At 44.6% G+C, this 20,366-nt stretch overlaps 1 protein-coding gene across 1 annotated transcript in view; it reads left to right on the top strand.

The window, feature by feature from the left end:
• Window positions 1–5,720: 5,720 nt before the first annotated feature.
• The window catches only part of LOC311148371 (D(3) dopamine receptor-like), a gene marked incomplete at both ends in the record, with an annotated part of 36,537 nt that continues 21,891 nt past the window's right edge, over window positions 5,721–20,366 (top strand). Inside the window, 6 exon segments of the mRNA XM_084185322.1 lie at window positions 5,721–5,769; window positions 5,772–6,091; window positions 6,589–6,701; window positions 12,761–12,897; window positions 14,147–14,394; window positions 19,923–19,988. Coding sequence (XP_084041448.1) covers window positions 5,721–5,769; window positions 5,772–6,091; window positions 6,589–6,701; window positions 12,761–12,897; window positions 14,147–14,394; window positions 19,923–19,988 — 933 coding nt within the window.

The raw sequence follows: 20,366 nt of genomic DNA on the forward strand, positions 1-20,366 counted from the left end.
AGGTAGATGAGCCACCACCACACAGACTACTAATCACACTTGAAGCTCATTTTCATCGAGCCTAGTTGGCTCCATCACGTTCCGAGATGCACAAGTGAACCAATGGCTTTGCTAGAATAACTAAAGGAAGGGAAAAAATCGTACATCGGAGTGGGTGAGTATTTCTAGTCATGTGCATTAATGAGGCTCAGTCTCTGGGCTCTCTGGGCTCTCTGACTCAGAGCGCGCGGAGAATGGGCGCTTCACAGCTCTGGGTAGGGTTGGAGTGCATAAAAACAGACCTGACAACTTTCATCTTACAACCGACAGATTCCGCGATGGCACCTCGTGCATTCTGCGCTGGAAAAGCATAACAGGTAGACCAGTCTGTTTTTGGCGCACACATAATACAGGTACTGTTATGGTCACCTGCCGAGTCTCATTCTGATGCGTTTAAACGTTTACATCCAGGATTTATTTTGGTGTTTGTTTATTCTAGCCCAGCCTACTTGATGTATGACTTTCAATAATGTTTTCACTTTATGCCGACTATTACCAATTTTCATTATATGTGGTCCATTTGGGCATGCATGTTGGCTTGATATACTTAGCTTTCGCGCAAAATGTAGGGGATTTTCTCATTCACAGAAGTTGAAGGAGAGGCAGCGCGACATGTTCGACTGAATTTCTCCGAGGTGTGCGTATTTGTAAGAGGCATCCGCATGCACATGAGGATGTCTTAACAGCAGTGAAGACTTCAGATAAACATACATTATTTCAAGAACTGCAAAGTGGGAGATAGCATCCCCAAATTGATTTGTACAGCCAAACTGATTTGATAATTGCACATTTCAGTGATACTGACTGATTAGGAGTCAATCATTGTGGTATAGGCTATCAGAATAACTTGTAACACCTTTATTTTTGATTACCAGATTACATATGTCTATTAGCAATGTATTCTTGGATGAATGCTTTTGATGCCTACTGCTCTGGTAGTCCAGTTATTTTTCTCACTTAAAAACCTTTATGTAAAGGTGTGTTTGCCAGTGTGTGGGCAGTCTGATGGAGGTGGGCTTACCTGAGCCAACAACAGGACAAACATGCACTGCTCTGTTCCCAAGCGCGTGTGTGTGTGTGCGCGCGAGTCCATGGGTGTGTGTTCATGTGTGTGAGAGAGACACACACACACTCTGCCAAAAAACGTCTGTATTTTTCTCTGTCTCTGACACACGCAGACCCACGCTGCATTGTCGTTCCACAGTTCCCATGATAGAGGTGTTTATTATCAGCGGGAAGTGTGCAGCACCAGTCACCATGAGCACTCTGAGTCACCATGTCTACATGCTGATAGAAGATGTCCCTCCCGGTAGACTGGTTGGGTCTGTTCTATCACAGTACATGATCAGGGACTAGACCATAAGAATGAATAGAATGGGCTTGGAAGCTCTAACCCTGGCAATTGACTGGTAAACTCATGGGGTACACTCGCAATGGCTGCCTGGTGTTGTGACGCAATAATTTCCATGGTATTTTGGAACGTTCTATCAACTGATGGTGGATTGCCATGGTAATGTAGAATGTTCATTCAAATAATGCTAACTGATGACTCAACAAATCACAGCACAGATTGAAGGGTACACTTCCTACTTTTACTTCATGTCTTAGGTACACTCAAAATGGCTGCCAGTTCACCCATTATGCCATCATTGACTTGAATGAAGACACTCTTTCTATTCATTCTTATGTCTATGGACTAGACAGGGATAGATTGGAGATATACAGGTAACTGCCATAATAAAGGAAACATCAACATAAAGTGTCTTAATATGGCGTTGGGTCACCACGAGCCGCCAGCACAGCTTCAACGCGCCTTGGTGTAACAGTGTCGCTTCCGTCCCTCTCCTCGCCCCTACCTGGCCTCGAACCAGGGACCCTCTGCACACATCGACAACAGTCACCCTCGAAGCACCGTTACCCGTCGCTCCACAAAAGCCGCGGCCCTTTCAGAGCAAGGGAAACAACTACTTCAATGTCTCAGAGCGAGTGACGTCACCGATTGAAATGCTACTAGCGCGCACCGCTAACTAGCTAGCCATTTCACACCGGTTACACTCACCCCCCTAGCGCGCACCGCTAACTAGCTAGCCATTTCACACCGGTTACATTGGCATAGATTCTACAAGTGTCTGGAACTCTATTGAAGGGATGCGACAGCATTCGTTCACGAGAAATGACATCATTTGGTGTTTTGTTGATGGTGGTGGAAAACGCTGTCTCAGGCGCCGCTCCAGAATCTCCCATAAGTGTTCAATTGGGTTGAGATCTGGTGACTGAGACACACACACACCCTTTAAACCCCCTATGCTCCTTTGAGACCCCTCTTTCAAAGTCACTGAGATCTCTTCTTCTAGCCATGGTAGCCAAAATAATGGGCAACTGGACATTTTTATACATGATAAATGTTGTATCCCTCATTTACTCAACTGTTTCCTTTATTTTGGAAGTTACCTGTAGCATCAGGGAATATATAAAAAAATACATGAGTAGAATCAGGAAGTAGAGGGATAGAAAGTAGATATAGAGTGGACTGAGAGTAGATAATGGACCAGGGAATAGACAAGAATAGAGATCCTGTTCTGAATCTGAACCAGGGAATAGACAAGAATAGAGATCCTGTTCTGAATCTGAACCAGGGAATAGACAAGAATAGAGATCCTGTTCTGAATCTGAACCAGGGAATAGACAAGAATAGAGAATATGAACGGAGAGAATAGAGCAGAGTCCTTATTACAGCTGTAGAGAGTAGGAGACGCAGGAATGATTCTGGAACAGCAAGGTTAGTATGGTGGGGATGGAGAGTAGTGGGAGCTCTGTGGGACTACAAAGCTTGAGAAGAGGGAGGGGAGAGAAGAGAAGAGGAGGGGAGGGGAGGTGAAAGGAGGGGAAGAGAGGAGGGGAACGGATGAAAGAATATGAGAGGAGAAGAGGAAAGAATATGAGGGGAGAGGAGGGGTGAAGAGGCATCACCAGGAGGGAGTCAAGTCGTCGACCAAGTACAGGCTGAGTGACCACTAATTTGTAATAGAAACCGGCAGACATAAAAAGACATGGCTACCCAAAGAGGAGCGTGTGTGTGGTCCCTGAACGACAGGGGAGGTAGAAACAGAGATGCACTTTCTCTTCCTCACCAAGAGATTCATTATTCACAGAAATTACTACATTTATTCAACATTTTAACTTATTAAACCCAGAGGAAAAACAAAAATACTAATGGGCGAAGGAGCAACGGTTATTCTGTGTTTGCCTTCAATAGCCTGAGGGACACTGAATAATAACATCTGCATATTAAGCAGTAACTTACTTATTATTATTATTATTATTATTATTGTTATTGTTATTATTATTATTGTTATCATTATTATTCCAAATAGTAGTGGTAGGGGTGATGATAATGATAGCAGAGTAATGATGATGATGATAGTTGTAGTACTGATGTAATGGTGAGGATGGCAGTTAGTTATAAGTTAGTAATATTTTCATTTTCCATGTTTAGCCTTTTCTATTTATTATTATTTCTACTATTGACTGTTACCATTTTATTATTATTGTATTTTTTTCTTTATTTGTATTATTATTTACTCTCATTTTATATTATCATTCTTCATTATTTTATTACAATGTACATTGTATACATTGTTGCTTTGGCAATATTGAAGCAATGTTTTTCATGCCAATAAATCAGCTTGAATTTGAATTTGAGAGCCAGAGAGAGAAACTCAAACTGCCATCTAGGGAGTGATCAGCTCTCTCTGATGGAGATGGTTTACCGTAACAGGCCAAAGGCAATAAGACATGGCTGTTGGGGTTGAGTGGGAAATCATCAGCAACAACCTTTTATTAAAAAGTGAATACTGTTGCAATAAGATGAAATTGATGATCGTGCCAACCGACTATGTGTCTGCTGCAGTGGTCCGGCAGAAAACAGTGACTTAACCTCTAGCAGCCTTCATCAGATTCACATCTACGACATTAAGCTGTGAAACCGCCGGAAATATAAAGTGAATAACGACAGTAACGTTTTATTGTAAAGACTGAGAACTCATTTATTTTGGCATTAAGACTGGGAGTCTGAGAGAACATCACTCCGTCTCCAGCCCTCTTACCCTGGCCAGTCATATGTGATGGCTTTATATCAGATGTGAGGGAGGGATACCGTGTTCCGAATGGGGAATAAATAATTGGTCATTTAGCAGACGCTCTTATCCAGAGCGACTTACAGGAGCAATTAGGGTTAAGTGCCTTGCTCAAGGGCACATCGACAGATTTTTCACCTAGTCGGCTCGGGGATTAGAACCAGCGACCTTTCGGTTACTGGCACAACGCTCTTAACCACTAAGCTACCTGCCGCCATTAATGGTTGCCATATACACTACCAGTCAAAAGTTTGGACACACCTACTCATTCAAGGGTTTTTCTTTATTTTTAAAATGTTTTACATTGTGGAATAATAGTGAAGACATCAAAACTATGAAATAACATATGGAATCATGTAGTAACCAGAAAACTGTTAAACAAATCAAAATATATTTGAGATTCTTCAAAGTGGTAAGCATGTTGTGTAAATCAAATGATACAACCCCCCCCCCCCCCCCCCCACCCCAAAATCCATTTAAATTCCAGGTTGTAAGGCAACAAAATAGGAAAAATGGCAAGGGGGTGAATACTTTCGCAAGCCACTGTAAGATGGGGCCATGGACTCATGCTGCTTACGCCAAATCCTGACTCTGCCATCAGCATGACGCAACAGGAACCAGGATTCGTCGGACCAGGCGATGTTTTTCCACTCTTCAATTGTCCAGTGTTGGTGATTGCGTGCCCACTGGTGTCGCTTCTTTTTGTTTTTAGCTGATAGGAGTGGAACCCGGCGTGGTCGTCTGCTGCAATAAGACTGATGAGTTGTGCGTTCCGAGATTCCGTTCTGCACACCACTGTTGTACTGCCCCATTATTTGCCTGTTTGTGGCCTGCCTGTTAGCTTGCACAATTCTTTCCATTCTCCTTCGACCTCTCATCAACGAGCTGTTTTCGCCCACAGGGCTGCTGCTGACTGGATGTTTTTTGTTTGTCGCACCATTCTCAGTAAACCCTAGACACTGTCGTGTATGAAAAGCCCAGGAGGCCGTCCGTTTCTGAGATACTGGAACCGGCGTGCCTGGCACCAACGATCATACCACGCTCAAAGTCGCTTAGGTCACTCGTTTTGCCCATTCTAATGTTCAGTCGAACAGTAACTGAATGCTTCGATGCCTGTCTACCTGCTTTATATAGCAAGCCACGGCCACGTCTGTAGGAGCGAACCCTTTTCATGAATGGGGTGGTGTACCTAATAAACTGGCCACTGAGTGTAGATCTTGGTCATGGGGATCCTGCACACAGCCATTCTGAAATTAGACCATCCAACTACCTCATCCCCATATTGTTATTTATTTTGCACCCCAGTATCTCTATTTGCACATCATCTTTTGCACATCTGTGTTGTTGTTTTTATCGCACTGCTTTGCTTTATCTTGGCCAGGTCGCAGTTGTAAATGAGAACTTGTTCTCAACTGGTTTACCTGGTTAAATAAAGGTGAAATAAAAATAAACTAAAAATCAGATTAGATGTTTATGTGACTCAGGGTTTCCCTATGGGGCGTATATCTCATATCACATGTATGGGAATTCCTCTTAGTGGCTGTAATGGGATCAGCTCCATCCCTGTCCCTCTCTCCCAAACAGGTCTCTCACCCAGCCCATGTCACCGAGACGTCTCCATGACAATGTTTAGCGCCTCTGAACGCTTCTTCTGGAATGATTCGGAACAGATTCGGGAAGACCTCCTCCATGGGAATTCCACTGGTGGTTGGGAGGAGGAGGATACGGAGCGTAGCTACTACGCCATGCTCTACTCCCTACTCATCCTGGCCATCGTGTTTGGCAATGTGCTGGTGTGTCTGGCTGTGGTGCGGGAGAGGTCCCTACAGACCACCACCAACTACCTGGTGGTGAGCCTGGCTGTAGCTGACCTGCTGGTGGCCTCGCTGGTCATGCCCTGGGCCGTCTACCTGGAGGTAAGGGTCCACCTGGGTGGGGGAGGGAGGGGGGACCAGGGATGGGTTGGGGAGGGGAGGGAGGGAGCTGAGCGTGATATAGGGTGTTTGACTGGACGCCATAAGGAGAGGAAGGGTGCATGTGAAGGGGTGTGATTGTGTGTGTGTTACCATATAAGGTCAGGAGATCCAGCAGTCAGGCGATGCAGCTCAGAACACATATCTGTCAGACAGTTGTTACCACATATTATAGTGCCTAAGGGAAGGCCTGTCTGAGCAGCACTATCTGTCTGGGTGAGGCGGGCTGGAACTGGGAGTGTGTAATTGTCCTTCTGGATGGGTGTGAATGTGGGGCGCATAATTGAACTGTGTGGGGTTTTTTTTCCCGATCATGTGGTATTGTGGAGGAGAGAGAGAGGGAGAGAATAATATGTTGATGTTGTGAGTGTTGATTATGTTGATTGATATTGATGATGATGTGTGAATGTGTGCCAAGTGACCCTGTGTTACCTGTGCAGGTGGTCGGAGGGGCGTGGCTCTTCAGCAGGATGTACTGTAACATCTTTGTCACCCTGGACGTCATGATGTGCACCGCCAGCATTCTCAACCTGTGTGCTATCAGCATCGACAGGTAAGGGGCTAGTTGTGTGTGTTTGTGAGCGTGTGTGTAAGAGAAAATGTGTGCGTGTCTTGAGTTTTTTTTCTATAGTTTTCTTTGGTGCGTTTTATTTTTTAAATGTGTGTTAAAGTGGGCATATACAGTAGGAGTGAGGTGTGTGTGTGTGTGTGTGCATATGGCAGACTTTATATACAGCACTATTTATCATTACTGTACCTCCAGTTGGATGACGTGTGTAGTTGTCTGCTTCCTCTTCAAGTGAGCCTTAAATATTTGATTATAAACTCTCTCACAAGAGATTGCATTCATAAACCTTTGCTGGCTCTGATCACCTTGGTTTGTGTGTGTGCTGTATGGAAGTCCCTGTACCCTCTAGGTTAGCGTGCTGTATAATATTGTAAAATACTTATCGTCTTTACTGTTGATGTGCATTGGGTATGTAGCACTAACTCCAAAAAATTTTGGGACACTGTAAAGTCCATGGAGAATAAGAGCACCTCCTCCTGCCCACCCACTGCACTGAGCCTAGGAAACACTGTCACCACCGATAAATCTACAATAATCGAGAATTTAAACAACTATTTTGCTACGGCTGGCCATGCTTTCTACCTGGCTACCACTACCCGGGCCACCAGCTCTGCACCCTCCGCTGCAACTTGCCCATGCCCCCCCCCCACTTTTCCTTCACACAAAGAGCTGAAAAATCTGGACCCCTACAAATCAGCTGGGCTAGACAATCTGGACCCTTTCTTTCTAAAATTAGCTGCCGAAATTGTCGCAACCCCTATTACTAGCCTGTTCAACCTCTCTTTTGTAATGTCTGAGATCCCCAGAGATTGGAAAGCTGCCGCGGTCATCCCCCTCTTCAAAGGGGGTGACACTCTAGATCCAAACTGTTACAGACCTATATCCATCCTGCCCTGCCTTTCGAAAGTATTTGAAAGCCAAGTTAACAAACAGATCACTGACCATTTCGAATCCCACCGTACCTTCTCCGCTATGCAATCTGGTTTCCGAGCTGGTCATGGGTGCACCTCAGCCACGCTCAAGGTCCTAAACGATATTATAACCGCGATCGATAAAAGACAGTACTGCGCAGCCGTCTTCATCGACCTGGCCAAGGCTTTCGACTCTGTCAACCACCGCATTCCTATTGGCAGACTAAATAGCCTTGGTTTTTCAAATGACTGCCTCACCTGGTTCACCAACTACTTCTCAGATAGAGTTCAATGTGTCAAATCGGAGGGCCTGTTGTCTGGACCTCTGGCAGTCTCTATGGGGGTGCCACAGGGTTCAATTCTCGGGCCGACTCTATTCTCTGTGTATATCAATGATGTCGCTCTTGCTACTGGTGACGCTCGGATCCACCTCTATGCGGACGACACCATTTTGTATACATCTGGCCCTTCATTGGACACTATGTTAACAAACCTCCAAACGAGCTTCAACGCCATACAACACTCCTTCCGTAGTCTCCAACTGCTCTTAAACACTAGTAAAACTAAATGCATGCTCTTCAACCGAACACTGCTTGCACCCGCCCACCCGACTAGAATCACTACTCTCGGCAGGTCTGACCTAGAGTATGTGGACAACTACAAATAGCTAGGTGTCTGGTTAGACTGTAAACTCTCCTTCCAGACTCACATTAAGCATCTCCAATCAAAAGTTAGATCTAGAATCGGCTTCCTATTTCGCAACAAAGCCTCCTTCACTCATGCTGCCAAACATGCCCTCGTAAAACTGACTATCCTACCGATCCTTGACTTCGGCGATGTCATTTACAAAATAGCCTCCAACACTCTACTCAGCAAATTGGATGTAGTCTATCACAGTGCCATCTGTTTTGTCACCAAAGCCCCATATACTACCCACCATTGTGACCTGTACGCTCTTGTTGGCTGGCCCTCACTACATATTCGTCGCCAAACCCACTGGCTCCAGGTCATCTATAAATCACTGCTAGGCAAATCCCTGTCTTATCTTAGCTTACTGGTCACCATAGCAACACCCACCCGTAGTCTGCGCTCCAGCAGGTAAAACTCACTGGTCATTCCCAAAGCCAACACCTCCGTTGGCCGCCATTCCTTCCAGTTCTCTGCTGCCAATGACTGGAACGAACTGCAAAAATCTCTGAAGCTGGAGACTCTTATCTCCCTCACTAACTTTAAGCGTCAGTTGTCAGAGCAGCCTACCGATCACTGCACCTGTACACAGCCATTCTGAAATTAGCCCACCCAAATACCTCATCCCCATATTGTTATTTTTTTTGCTTTCCCAGTATCTCTATTTGCACATCGTCTTTTGCACATCTATCATTCCAGTGTTAATACGAAATTGTAACTATTTTGCACTATGGCCTATTTATTGCCTTACCTCCATAACTTACTACATTCGCACACTGTATATATATTTTCTGTTGTATTTTTGACTTTATGTTTTGTTTACCCCATATGTAACTCTGTGTTGTTGTTTTTATCGCACTGCTTTGCTTTATCTTGGCCAGGTCGCAGTTGTAAATGAGAACTTGTTCTCAACTGGCTTACCTGGTTAAATAAAGTTTAAATAAAATACATTTAAAAAAATGTACATTATTTATTTGCTTAGTTTTACAGCTCATGTTATAGTTCATATTTAAGAACTCTGTGGGGGCTGAACCCACACGACTATTGGGCACAACGTGCTCTTAACCATCAAATAAATAGGAACACAGGGGCCAGAATACATTGTGTGTGTGTGTGTGTTTGTTTGTTTGTTTAGAGTGAAGGCGTATGGTTATTCTATGTAGGTGTGTGCCTTTGTGCTGAGAATCACTGATTAGCAGCTTAGTCCTGACAGGTGAATCATTAACACCTTGGTGAGAAGTGTGTTTGTATGCATGCGTGCAGCTGTGCGTGTGTGTGGGCGTTTGTGCATTGGTTTGTGTGTATGAGAGAGAAAGAAACAGAGAGATAGAAACAGGCAGAAAGACAGAGAGAAACAGAGAGAGATACAGAGAGAGAAACACAGAGAGAGAGAGAGAGAGAGGGAGAGAGAGAAACCGAGAGAGAAACACAGAGAGACAGAGATAAACAGGGAGAGATACAGAGAGAGGGAGAGAAACAAAGAGAGAGATGGTCTGTTTAAATGTCCAGTGTGCATCGTGTGTACACTGTATGTACTGTAATGATGCAATGCAGCGGTGGTCCCAATGATTTATCATTGCTCTCCCAGGAAACATTACAAGTTTATTATTATGATGTATTTGTTTTCCAGACAGAATAGACCCTGCAACTGGGGGCATATTTGTTTTGGGCATTTGATAGAGTGCCTTTCAAAGCACAAAACATATAGTGGTATTGTGATGCATTTGTAGTAAATGCAGGACATTCATAATGTCACATAGTTTATGGTGTTTAGTAATAAAAGATATTAAGACAAACCAAGAGTATGAAGATATAAAAATAAATACAACCTGATTGATAATGTGATGGTCAGAGTTCAACATGGATCCACACTGAAGTGTTCTGAAGTTTTCAAATCTCGAAAGGTTGCTGGATCGAATCCCAGAGCGGACAAAATACGAATCTGTCGTTCTGCCCCTGAGCAAGGCAGTTAACCCACTGTTCCACGGGCACCGATGGCGAGGATGTTGATTAAGGCAGCCCACCGCACATTGAGGGGTGAGGGGTTGGGTTCAATGCGGAAGACACATTTCAGTTGCATTTACATTTACATTGACGTCATTTAGCAGACGCTCTTATCCAGAGCGACTTACAAATTGGTGCATTCACCTTGTGATAGCCAGTGGGACAACCACTTTACATTTTTGTAAAAAAATATGTTTTGAGTATATTTATACTTTTTTCCTATTCGTTTATATATATATATATATATATATATATATATATATATATATATATATATATATATATATATATACACTGCTCAAAAAAATAAAGGGAACACTTAAACACAATGTAACTCCAAGTCAATCACACTTCTGTGAAATCAAACTGTCCACTTAGGAAGCAACACTGATTGACAATAAATTTCACATGCTGTTGTGCAAATGGAATAGACAACAGGTGGAAATTATAGGCAATTAGCAAGACACCCCCAATAAAGGACTGGTTTTGCAGGTGGTGACCACAGACCTCTTCTCAGTTCCTATGCTTCCTGGCTGATGTTTTGGTCACTTTTGAATGCTGGCGGTGCTTTCACTCTAGTGGTAGCATGAGACGGAGTCTACAACCCACACAATTGGCTCAGGTAGTGCAGCTCATCCAGGATGGCACATCAATGCGAGCTATGGCAAGAAGGTTTGCTGTGTCTGTCAGCGTAGTGTCCAGAGCATGGCGGCGCTACCAGGAGACAGGCCAGTACATCAGGAGACGTGGAGGAGGCCGTAGGAGGGCAACAACCCAGCAGCAGGACTGCTACTTCCGCCTTTGTGCAAGGAGGAGCAGGAGGAGCACTGCCAGAGCCCTGCAAAATGACCTCCAGCAGGCCACAAATGTGCATGTGTCTGCTCAAACGGTCAGAAACAGACACCATGAGGGTGGTAAGAGGGCCCGACGTCCACAGGTGGGGGTTGTGCTTACAGCCCAACACCGTGCAGGACGTTTGGCATTTGCCAGAGAACACCAAGATTGGCAAATTTGCCACTGGCACCCTGTGCTCTTCACAGATGAAAGCAGGTTCACACTGAGCACATGTGACAGACGTGACAGAGTCTGGAGACGCCGTGGAGAACATTCTGCTGCCTGCAACATCCTCCAGCATGACCGGTGTGGCGGTAGGTCAGTCATGGTGTGGGGTGGCATTTCTTTGGGGGGCTGCACAGCCCTCCATGTACTCACCAGAGGTAGCCTGACTGCCATTAGGTACCGAGATGAGATCCTCAGACCCCTTGTGAGACCATATGCTGGTGCGGTTGGCCCTGGGTTCCTCCTAATGCAAGACAATGCTAGACCTCATGTGGCTGGAGTGTGTCAGCAGTTCCTGCAAGAGGAAGGCATTGATGCTATGGACTGGCCCGCCCATTCCCCAGACCTGAATCCAATTGAGCACATCTGGGACATCATGTCTCGCTCCATCCACCAACGCCACGTTGCACCACAGACTGTCCAGGAGTTGGCGGATGCTTTAGTCCAGGTGTGGGAGGAGATCCCTCAGGAGACCATCCACCACCTCATCAGGAGCATGCCCAGGCGTTGTAGGGAGGTCATACAGGCACGTGGAGGCCACACACACTACTGAGCCTAATTTTGACTTGTTTTAAGGACATTACATCAAAGTTGGATCAGCCTGTAGTGTGGTTTTCCACTTTAATTTTGAGGGTGACTCCAAATCCAGACCTCCATGGGTTGATACATTTGATTTTCATTGATAATTTTTGTGTGATTTTGTTGTCAGCACATTCAACTATGTAAAGAAAAAAGTATTTCATAAGATTATTTCATTCATTCAGATCTAGGATGTGTTATTTTAGTGTTCCCTTTATTTTTTTTAGCAGTGTATATTGTTGAATATATACAGTTGAATGCAATCAGTTGTACAACTGACTAGGTCTCCCCTTTCCCTTTCCTCCCCTCCCCTTAGTTTCGCCGTGAGAAGAAAATGAATAATTACGTTGATGAGGGTAAACAATGGTGATCTAGTTCTAATAAAACCTGTTGTCGCATCAGTGTCTGAATCGGTTCGCCCCTAATTACTGTTCCCTCTCCAACACCGCCTCTACTCTCTCTGTTTGCACATGCTCATTACGCATTCTTGGCATAAAACACAAGGTTGATAAACATTTTTTATCAAAGCTTCACTGGCCTTATTGCTGAATAGTCAAATTGAGTAATTGCGAAACAGTTTCAATATAGAAGCACTTCGTTTGCTGTTCCATTGTGGGACTTGATATCACGCTCATTGGACTTTCACTTAATGCTTCTTTCTCTTTCTGTTAAATTCTAATTTATCAAACTTCTTTGGTGTCTGTCTTTTACAAACTTCTTTCTCCCCCTTTTGTTTCTTCCTCTAACTTTTCTAACTTCTTTGGCTTCTCCCTCTTACAAATTCTGTGTGTGATCCATCCTCAGGTACACAGCGGTGGTGATGCCTGTCCTCTACAACACCACACACAGCTCCAGGAAGCGGGTCTCAGCCATGATCGCGACAGTGTGGATCCTGGCCTTCGCTGTCTCCTGCCCCCTTCTGTTCGGATTCAACACATCAGGTGAGACACGTGAGTACAGGTGAGACGCACCCACATCCCCTCGCGTATGTCAGACACGCCAGTGTAGATGAGATGGATGCCAGTTTGAAATTAACATCTAGCCAGCGAGGCCCTATAACCCTGTACTACTTACTCATAGATCTGGAAGGATTGGATGGGTATAATATGGTAGATGCTCCACCAAACCCTCTGGTTGGCCTAGGAGTGTTTCCGCCTAATTGCTTTCACCCATCCAATCCTTTTAGACATCTACAGGACATGTCGAGGCCGTTGTGGCTATAGAGACTGATTTTGTAATAGGCAACAGTCACCGGAACAGATGAGACACACCTTAAAAGATTAGGTCATGGAAGTAGAATTATGTTCAATACTGATATACAGACACACCAGAACAGGTGAGATATTAGACCCCACAGGTGAACTACACCAGCACAGGGGCCTTGCTGAGCTCCAGTCAGGGTTTGGTAGTAGAACTAGGCTGGGAAGGAGAGGAGCTCCATTACGGGATGGTTATGTAGTCAGATCACATCCCAGGAGATGAGGGAACTAACAGAGTGGTGCTGTTTGGGAATGTTAAAACAGAATTTAGTTCCAGCTAACTGGAGCAACATTTGATATGGATACAAGAGCACCTGATTTATTTTTTATATAAAATAATGCAGTTATTTTCTTCCCATCTAATTTTTGTTTAGCTCAAGATCATCAGCAACACAGCAGGCAAAGATATTGAGAATCTGGTTTGAGTTGATGGAGGGCCATGTGGCTCCAGTCAGGGTTTGGTAGTGGAACTAGGCTGTGAAGGAGAGGAGCTCTAGTCCGTCTCAGGCAGTCAGTCTCCCTCCTAGAGTCCTTGTGTGGTGAAGCATGCACTATTGATCTGGAGCAAACAGTGTTCAATCACGTCCGAATGAACACAGAGCTAACATGCAATATGTATACACTACAACAGGGGTCAATGCCAGTTCACTCATCTCTCTTATAGAAACGGGCCAACTATCAGAATATGGAAGGCTTCTCAACCCATGGATTTAAGTGGAGATTTTACAAAATGTGTCAGTGCTACATGGTTTGAGCAGGTAGCATTTTACGAATGTGTACCAACATTTTTTTTTTATGAAGTGTGTCTATAACAGATGCCTCTTACTACAGTTGTCTTGCTAGAAGGCCGTACGAGCGGTGCTGAAAAGAGACGCGTTGTTGATGTGTGTTTAGTCATTTGAATGTGGTGGTTTTCTCCTTCCTCCCTCAGACGACCCGACGGTGTGCTCCATCTCCAACCCTGACTTTGTCATCTACTCGTCGGTGGTGTCCTTCTACCTGCCATTCATCGTCACCCTGCTGGTGTACGTCCGCATCTACGTCTTCCTCAGGAAGAGGAGGAAGAGGATCGCCTTCCGCCACTCCAGCAGCGGGAAGGTCCAGCCAGGCTCGGCCCAGCCCTCCGCGGTGAGAACACAGCCATATGGTCCCACATTGACTGTGCAAATGAACATGGAAGTGAGTGCATTCACTCTCATACAACACACACACAAACACATATGCACGCATCAGCCTAGCGGTTAAGAGCGTTGGGCCTGTAAACGAAAGGTCGCTGGTTCGAATCCCCAAGCCAACTAACTAGGTGAAAAATGCTTGAGCAAGGCACTTATACCTAATTATTCTTGTAAGTCGCTCTGGATAAGAGCGTCTGCTAAATTACTAAAATGTAAGGATTTCCTTATAGAAGCGATAGCAAGCTCAATGTGACTCACATGGAAAAATCCCAGTGCCAACTAGGTGAAAAATCTGTCAATGTGCCATTCGAGCTAGGCACTTAACCCTAATTGCTCCTGTAAGTTGCTCTGAATAAGAGCATTTTCTAAAATGTAAGGATTTCCTTATGGAAGAGCTAGCAAACTCAATGTGACTCACATGGAAAAATAAATGTAAAACCCTGCACGCTCACGTCAACATTTAACTCATGAATAGCCTATGTCACAAGTGGCATCTGTCATGGTGATTGACAACGGCACAACGCTAATGAAATGTCCACCGCCATCGTATAAAACGTGCACAATTGCCATGGAAACGGAGAGAGGCGATTATCCAGATACAGTGAGGGAAAAAAGTATTTGAGCCCCTGCTGATTTTGTACGTTTTCCCACTGACAAAGAAATGATCAGTCTAATTTTAATGGTAGGTTTAAAAAAATCCAGAAAAACGCATGTCAAAAATAGTATAAATTGATTTGCATTTTAATGAGGGAAATAAGTATTTGACGCCCTCTCAATCAGAAAGATTCCTTTCCACAGAATCATTCAATCAATCAGATTCCAATCAAAAGAACTGTCAATCTCCCTCGGCCTGGGGCTCCATGCAAGATCTCACTTCGTGGAGTTGCAATGATCATGAGAACGGTGAGGAATCAGCCCAGAACCACACGGGAGGATCTTGTCAATGATCTCAAGGCAGCTGGGACCATAGTCACCAAGGAAACAATTGGTAACACACTACGCCGTGAAGGACTGAAATCCTGCAGCGCCTGCAAGGTCCCCCTGCTCAAGAAAGCACATATACAGGGCCGTCTGAAGTTTGCCAATGAACATCTGAATGATTCAGAGGAGAACTTGGTGAAAGTGTTGTGGTCAGATGAGACCAAAATCGAGCTCTTTGGCATCAACTCAACCCGCCATGTTTGGAGGAGGAGGAATGCTGCCTATGACCCCAAGAACACCATCCCCACCATCAAACATGGAGGTGGAAACATTATGCTTTGGGGATGTTTTTCTGCTAAGGGGACAGGACAACTTCACCGCATCAAAGGGATGATGGACGGGGCCATGTACCATCAAATCTTGGGTGAAAACCGCCTTCCCTCAGCCAGGGCATTGAAAATGGGTCATGGATGGGTATTCCAGCATGACAATGACCCAAAACACACGGCCAAGGCAACAAAGGAGTGGCTCAAGAAGAAGCACATTAAGGTCCTGGAGTGGCCTAGCCAGTCTCCAGACCTTAATCCCATAGAAAATCTGTGGAGGGAGCTGAAGGTTCAAGTTGCCAAACGTCAGCCTCGAAACCTTAATGACTTGGAGAAGATCTGCAAAGAGGAGTGGAATAAAATCCCTCCTGAGATTATCTGGTGGCCAACTACAAGAAACGTCTGACCTCTGTGATTGCCAACAAGGGTTTTGCCACCAAGTACTAAGTCATGTTTTACAGAGGGGTCAAATACTTATTTCCCTCATTAAAATGCAAATCAATTTATAAAATTTTTGACATGCGTTTTTCTGGATTATAGACTGATCATGTCTTTGTCAGTGGGCAAACGTACAAAATCAGCAGGGGATCAAACACTTTTTTCCCTCACTGTATTAGGTTGGCGTAGTTACAGGAGTGACGATGATAAAACCTCTCCAAGGACCTGCTGTGAGCTCCGCTCTGCTCTCTAGGTGGCCTGGCTCCGTGTGCTGCTGTGAGCTCCGCTCTGCTCTCTAGGTGGCCTGGCTCCGTGTGCTGCTGTGAGCTCCGCTCTGCTCTCTAGGTGGCCTGGCTCCGTGTGCTGCTGTGAGCTCCGCTCTGCTCTCTAGGTGGCCTGGCTCCGTGTGCTGCTGTGAGCTCCGCTCTGCTCTCTAGGTGGCCTGGCTCCGTGTGCTGCTGTGAGCTCCGCTCTGCTCTCTAGGTGGCCTGGCTCCGTGTGCTGCTGTGAGCTCCGCTCTGCTCTCTAGGTGGCCTGGCTCCGTGTGCTGCTGTGAGCTCCGCTCTGCTCTCTAGGTGGCCTGGCTCCGTGTGCTGCTGTGAGCTCCGCTCTGCTCTCTAGGTGGCCTGGCTCCGTGTGCTGCTGTGAGCTCCGCTCTGCTCTCTAGGGGGCCTGGCTCCGTGTGATGTAGAGAGGACAGTGTATCTGTGATGTGAGAGTTGGGTGAACAGGCTCAGTTCTACTCACCTCTCAGTTCAGGTTATACAGTGGGGGGAAAAAAGTATTTAGTCAAATCAAATCAAATCAAATTGTATTGGTCACATGCGCCGAATACAACAGGTGCAGACATTACAGTGAAATGCTTACTTACAGCCCTTAACCAACAGTGCATTTATTTTTAACAAAAAAAGTGTTGAGAAAAAAAGAGCAGAAGTCAAATAAAATAACAGTAGGGAGGCTATATATACAGGGGGGTACCGGTGCAAAGTCAATGTGCGGGGGCACCGGCTAGTTGAGGTAGTTGAAGTAATATGTACATGTGGGTAGAGTTAGTGACTATAGTGACAGCCACCAATTGTGCAAGTTATCCCACTTAAAAAGATGAGAGAGGCCTGTAATTTTCATCATCGGTACACGTCAACTATGACAGACAAAATGAGGAAAAAAAATCCAGAAAATCACTTTGTAGGATTTTTTATGAATTTATTTGCAAATTATGGTGGAAAATAAGTATTTGGTCAATAACAAAAGTTTCTTAATACTTTGTTATATACCCTTTGTTGGCAATGACACAGGTCAAACGTTTTCTGTAAGTCTTCACATGGTTTTCACACACTGTTGCTGGTATTTTGGCCCATTCCTCCATGCAGATCTCCTCTAGAGCAGTGATTTTTGGGGCTGTCGCTGGGCAACACGGACTTTCAACTCCCTCCAAAGATTTTCTATGGGGTTGAGATCTGGAGACTGGCTAGGCCACTCCAGGACCTTGAAATGCTTCTTACGAATGAGGTTTTCACTCAAAATCTCACGATACATGGCCCCATTCATTCTTTCCTTTACACGGATCAGTCGTCCTGGTCCCTTTGCAGAAAAACAGCCCCAAAGCATGATGTTTCCACCCCCATGCTTCACAGTAGGTATGGTGTTCTTTGGATGCAACTCAGCATTCTTTGTCCTCCAAACACGACGAGTTGAGTTTTTACCAAAAAGTTCTATTTTGGTTTCATCTGACCATATGACATTCTCCCAATCCTCTTCTGGATCATCCAAATGCACTCTAGCAAACTTCAGACGGGCCTGGACATGTACTGGCTTAAGCAGGGGGACACGTCTGGCACTGCAGGATTTAAGTCCCTGGCGTCGTAGTGTGTTACTGATGGTAGGCTTTGTTACTTTGGTCCCAGCTCTCTGCAGGTCATTCACTAGGTCCCCCCGTGTGGTTCTGGGATTTTTGCTCACCGTTCTTGTTATCATTTTGACCCCACGGGGTGAGATCTTGCGTGGAGCCCCAGATCGAGGGAGATTATCAGTGGTCTTGTATGTCTTCCATTTCCTAATAATTGCTCCCACAGTTGATTTCTTCAAACCAAGCTGCTAACCTATTGCAGATTCAGTCTTCCCAGCCTGGTGCAGGTCTACAATTTGGTTTCTGGTGTCCTTTGACAGCTCTTTGGTCTTGGCAATAGTGGAGTTACAGGTCTGTGAGAGCCAGAAATCTTGCTTGTTTGTAGGTGACCAAATACTTATTTTCCACCATAATTTGCAAATAAATTCATAAAATATCCTACAATGTGATTTTCTGGAGAAGAAAAATCTCAATTTGTCTGTCATAGTTGACGTGTACCTATGATGAAAATTACAGGCCTCTCTCATCTTTTTAAGTGGGAGAACTTGCACAATTGGTGGCTGACTAAATACTTTTTTCCCCCACTGTATGATAATGTGGGATCTGAGGAGCCGTGGGCTTGGGGAGTTCCTTTGATCATTGCAGTCACGATCAGTCAGGTTTCAGGGTCATTTACATTACACTAGAGGTGACTGTGGTCATGTCCATGATGTAACGGTAGCAGATGGAAAGATTGTAGGACACACTTTATGTTACAGTCCACTTTTTACCTATACTGAACAAAAATATAAACGCAACATGCAACAATTTCAAAGATTTTACTGAGTTACAGTTCATATAAGGAAATCAATCAATTGAAATAAATTAATTAGGTCCTATATGGATTTCACATGACTGGGCAGGGGTGCAGCCATGGGTAGGCCCACACACTGGGGAGCCAGGCCCATCCACTGGGGAGCCAGGCCCATCCACTGAGGAGCCAGGCCCAGCCAATCAGAATGAGTTTTACCCCACAAAAGGTCTTCATTACAGACAGAAATACTCCTTATCTTGGCAAAGGAGAAATACTCACTAACAGGGATGTAAACAAATTTGTGCACAAAATTTGAACAAAATATGCTTTTTGTGCGTATGGAAAATGTCTGGGATCTTTTATTTCAGCTCATGAAACATGGGACCAACACTTTACATGTTGTGTTTATATTTTTGTTTCCGTGTACTTAGAAATCACATTGTCAAACAAATGGTAATTACATGGTAATTATAAACAAATGACTGTTTTGTTTAATTGGGAATCAGTAAAAAAATATTTTTGGTTCCAAAAGGTGCCAATTGTTACCACATAATGTCTTAGTAACCAAGCAAAACCATCGGGAGGGAAGTCAAATAGCCAGGATTGTATCAGTGACATTATGGGGCAGGTTATGAGATCAAATCCTTCATTTGAGAGGCGTGTTGTGGAATCATTTCCAGTGGTTGAGGCCAGGTTTGGATCATACCCATTACGGGATGGTTGTGTAGTCAGATCACATCCCAGGAGACATCTGGGATGAGGGAACTAACGGAGTGTAGTGCTGTTTGGGAATGTTAGAGCGGGGGTTTAGTTCCAGCTAACTGGAGCAACATTTGATATGGAGACAAGAGCCCCTGATTTATTTTTATGTAGAAGAATGCAGTTTTTTTGCTCCCCGTCTAATTTTATTAGAGTCAAGCAGAGTTTAGCTCAAGATCATCAGCAACACAGCAGGCAAAGATATTGAGAATCCGGTTTGAGTTGTTGGAGGGCCCTGTGGCACAGGCGGTTTAGTTAACAGCTACTAGATTGACAGATGGATGGGGGGGATGGGATGCTGCTGACTGCTGAAATAAACTTGTTTACCTTTTGAAGGGTGAGTCAGGTGTGATATTTCCTCTATGCCACCCCTCTCTCCCTCCCTCCCTCTTGCCTCGTGTGTTTACCTGTTGAAGGATGAGTCAGTCATCTCTCTCTCTCTCTCTCAGAAGAGGTGTCTGCAGGAGGAGACCCCCAAGGAGAACAGAGACCTGTCCCCTATCAGGATCAAAGTGGTAAGAGGAGTGTGTGTAGAGGAAGTTCAGGAGTAAAAAACAAACAAATTGACTGTGTCCATAAAATGTATATAGTATGTGTAAGCTGGAAGTAGAGGCCTAAGTGTTGTTGTTCACTAATTTACTCCAATTAAGGGAGAGGTGGTGGGGTTGGAAAGTAATAAAGGAAAATACTTTTTTTTTTAAGGATATGTATATGTATTTGTATATATATATATATATATATATATACAGTGAGGGAAAAAAGTATTTGATCCCCTGCTGATTTTGTACGTTTGCCCACTTACAAAGACATGATCAGTCTATAATTTTAAGGGTAGGTTTATTTGAACAGTGAGAGACAGAATAACAACAACAAAATCCAGAAAAACGCATGTC

This window comes from Coregonus lavaretus (genome assembly GCF_964263955.1).
Source record: "Coregonus lavaretus genome assembly, chromosome: 2".
In the NCBI taxonomy this organism is placed as follows: Eukaryota; Metazoa; Chordata; class Actinopteri; order Salmoniformes; family Salmonidae; genus Coregonus; species Coregonus lavaretus.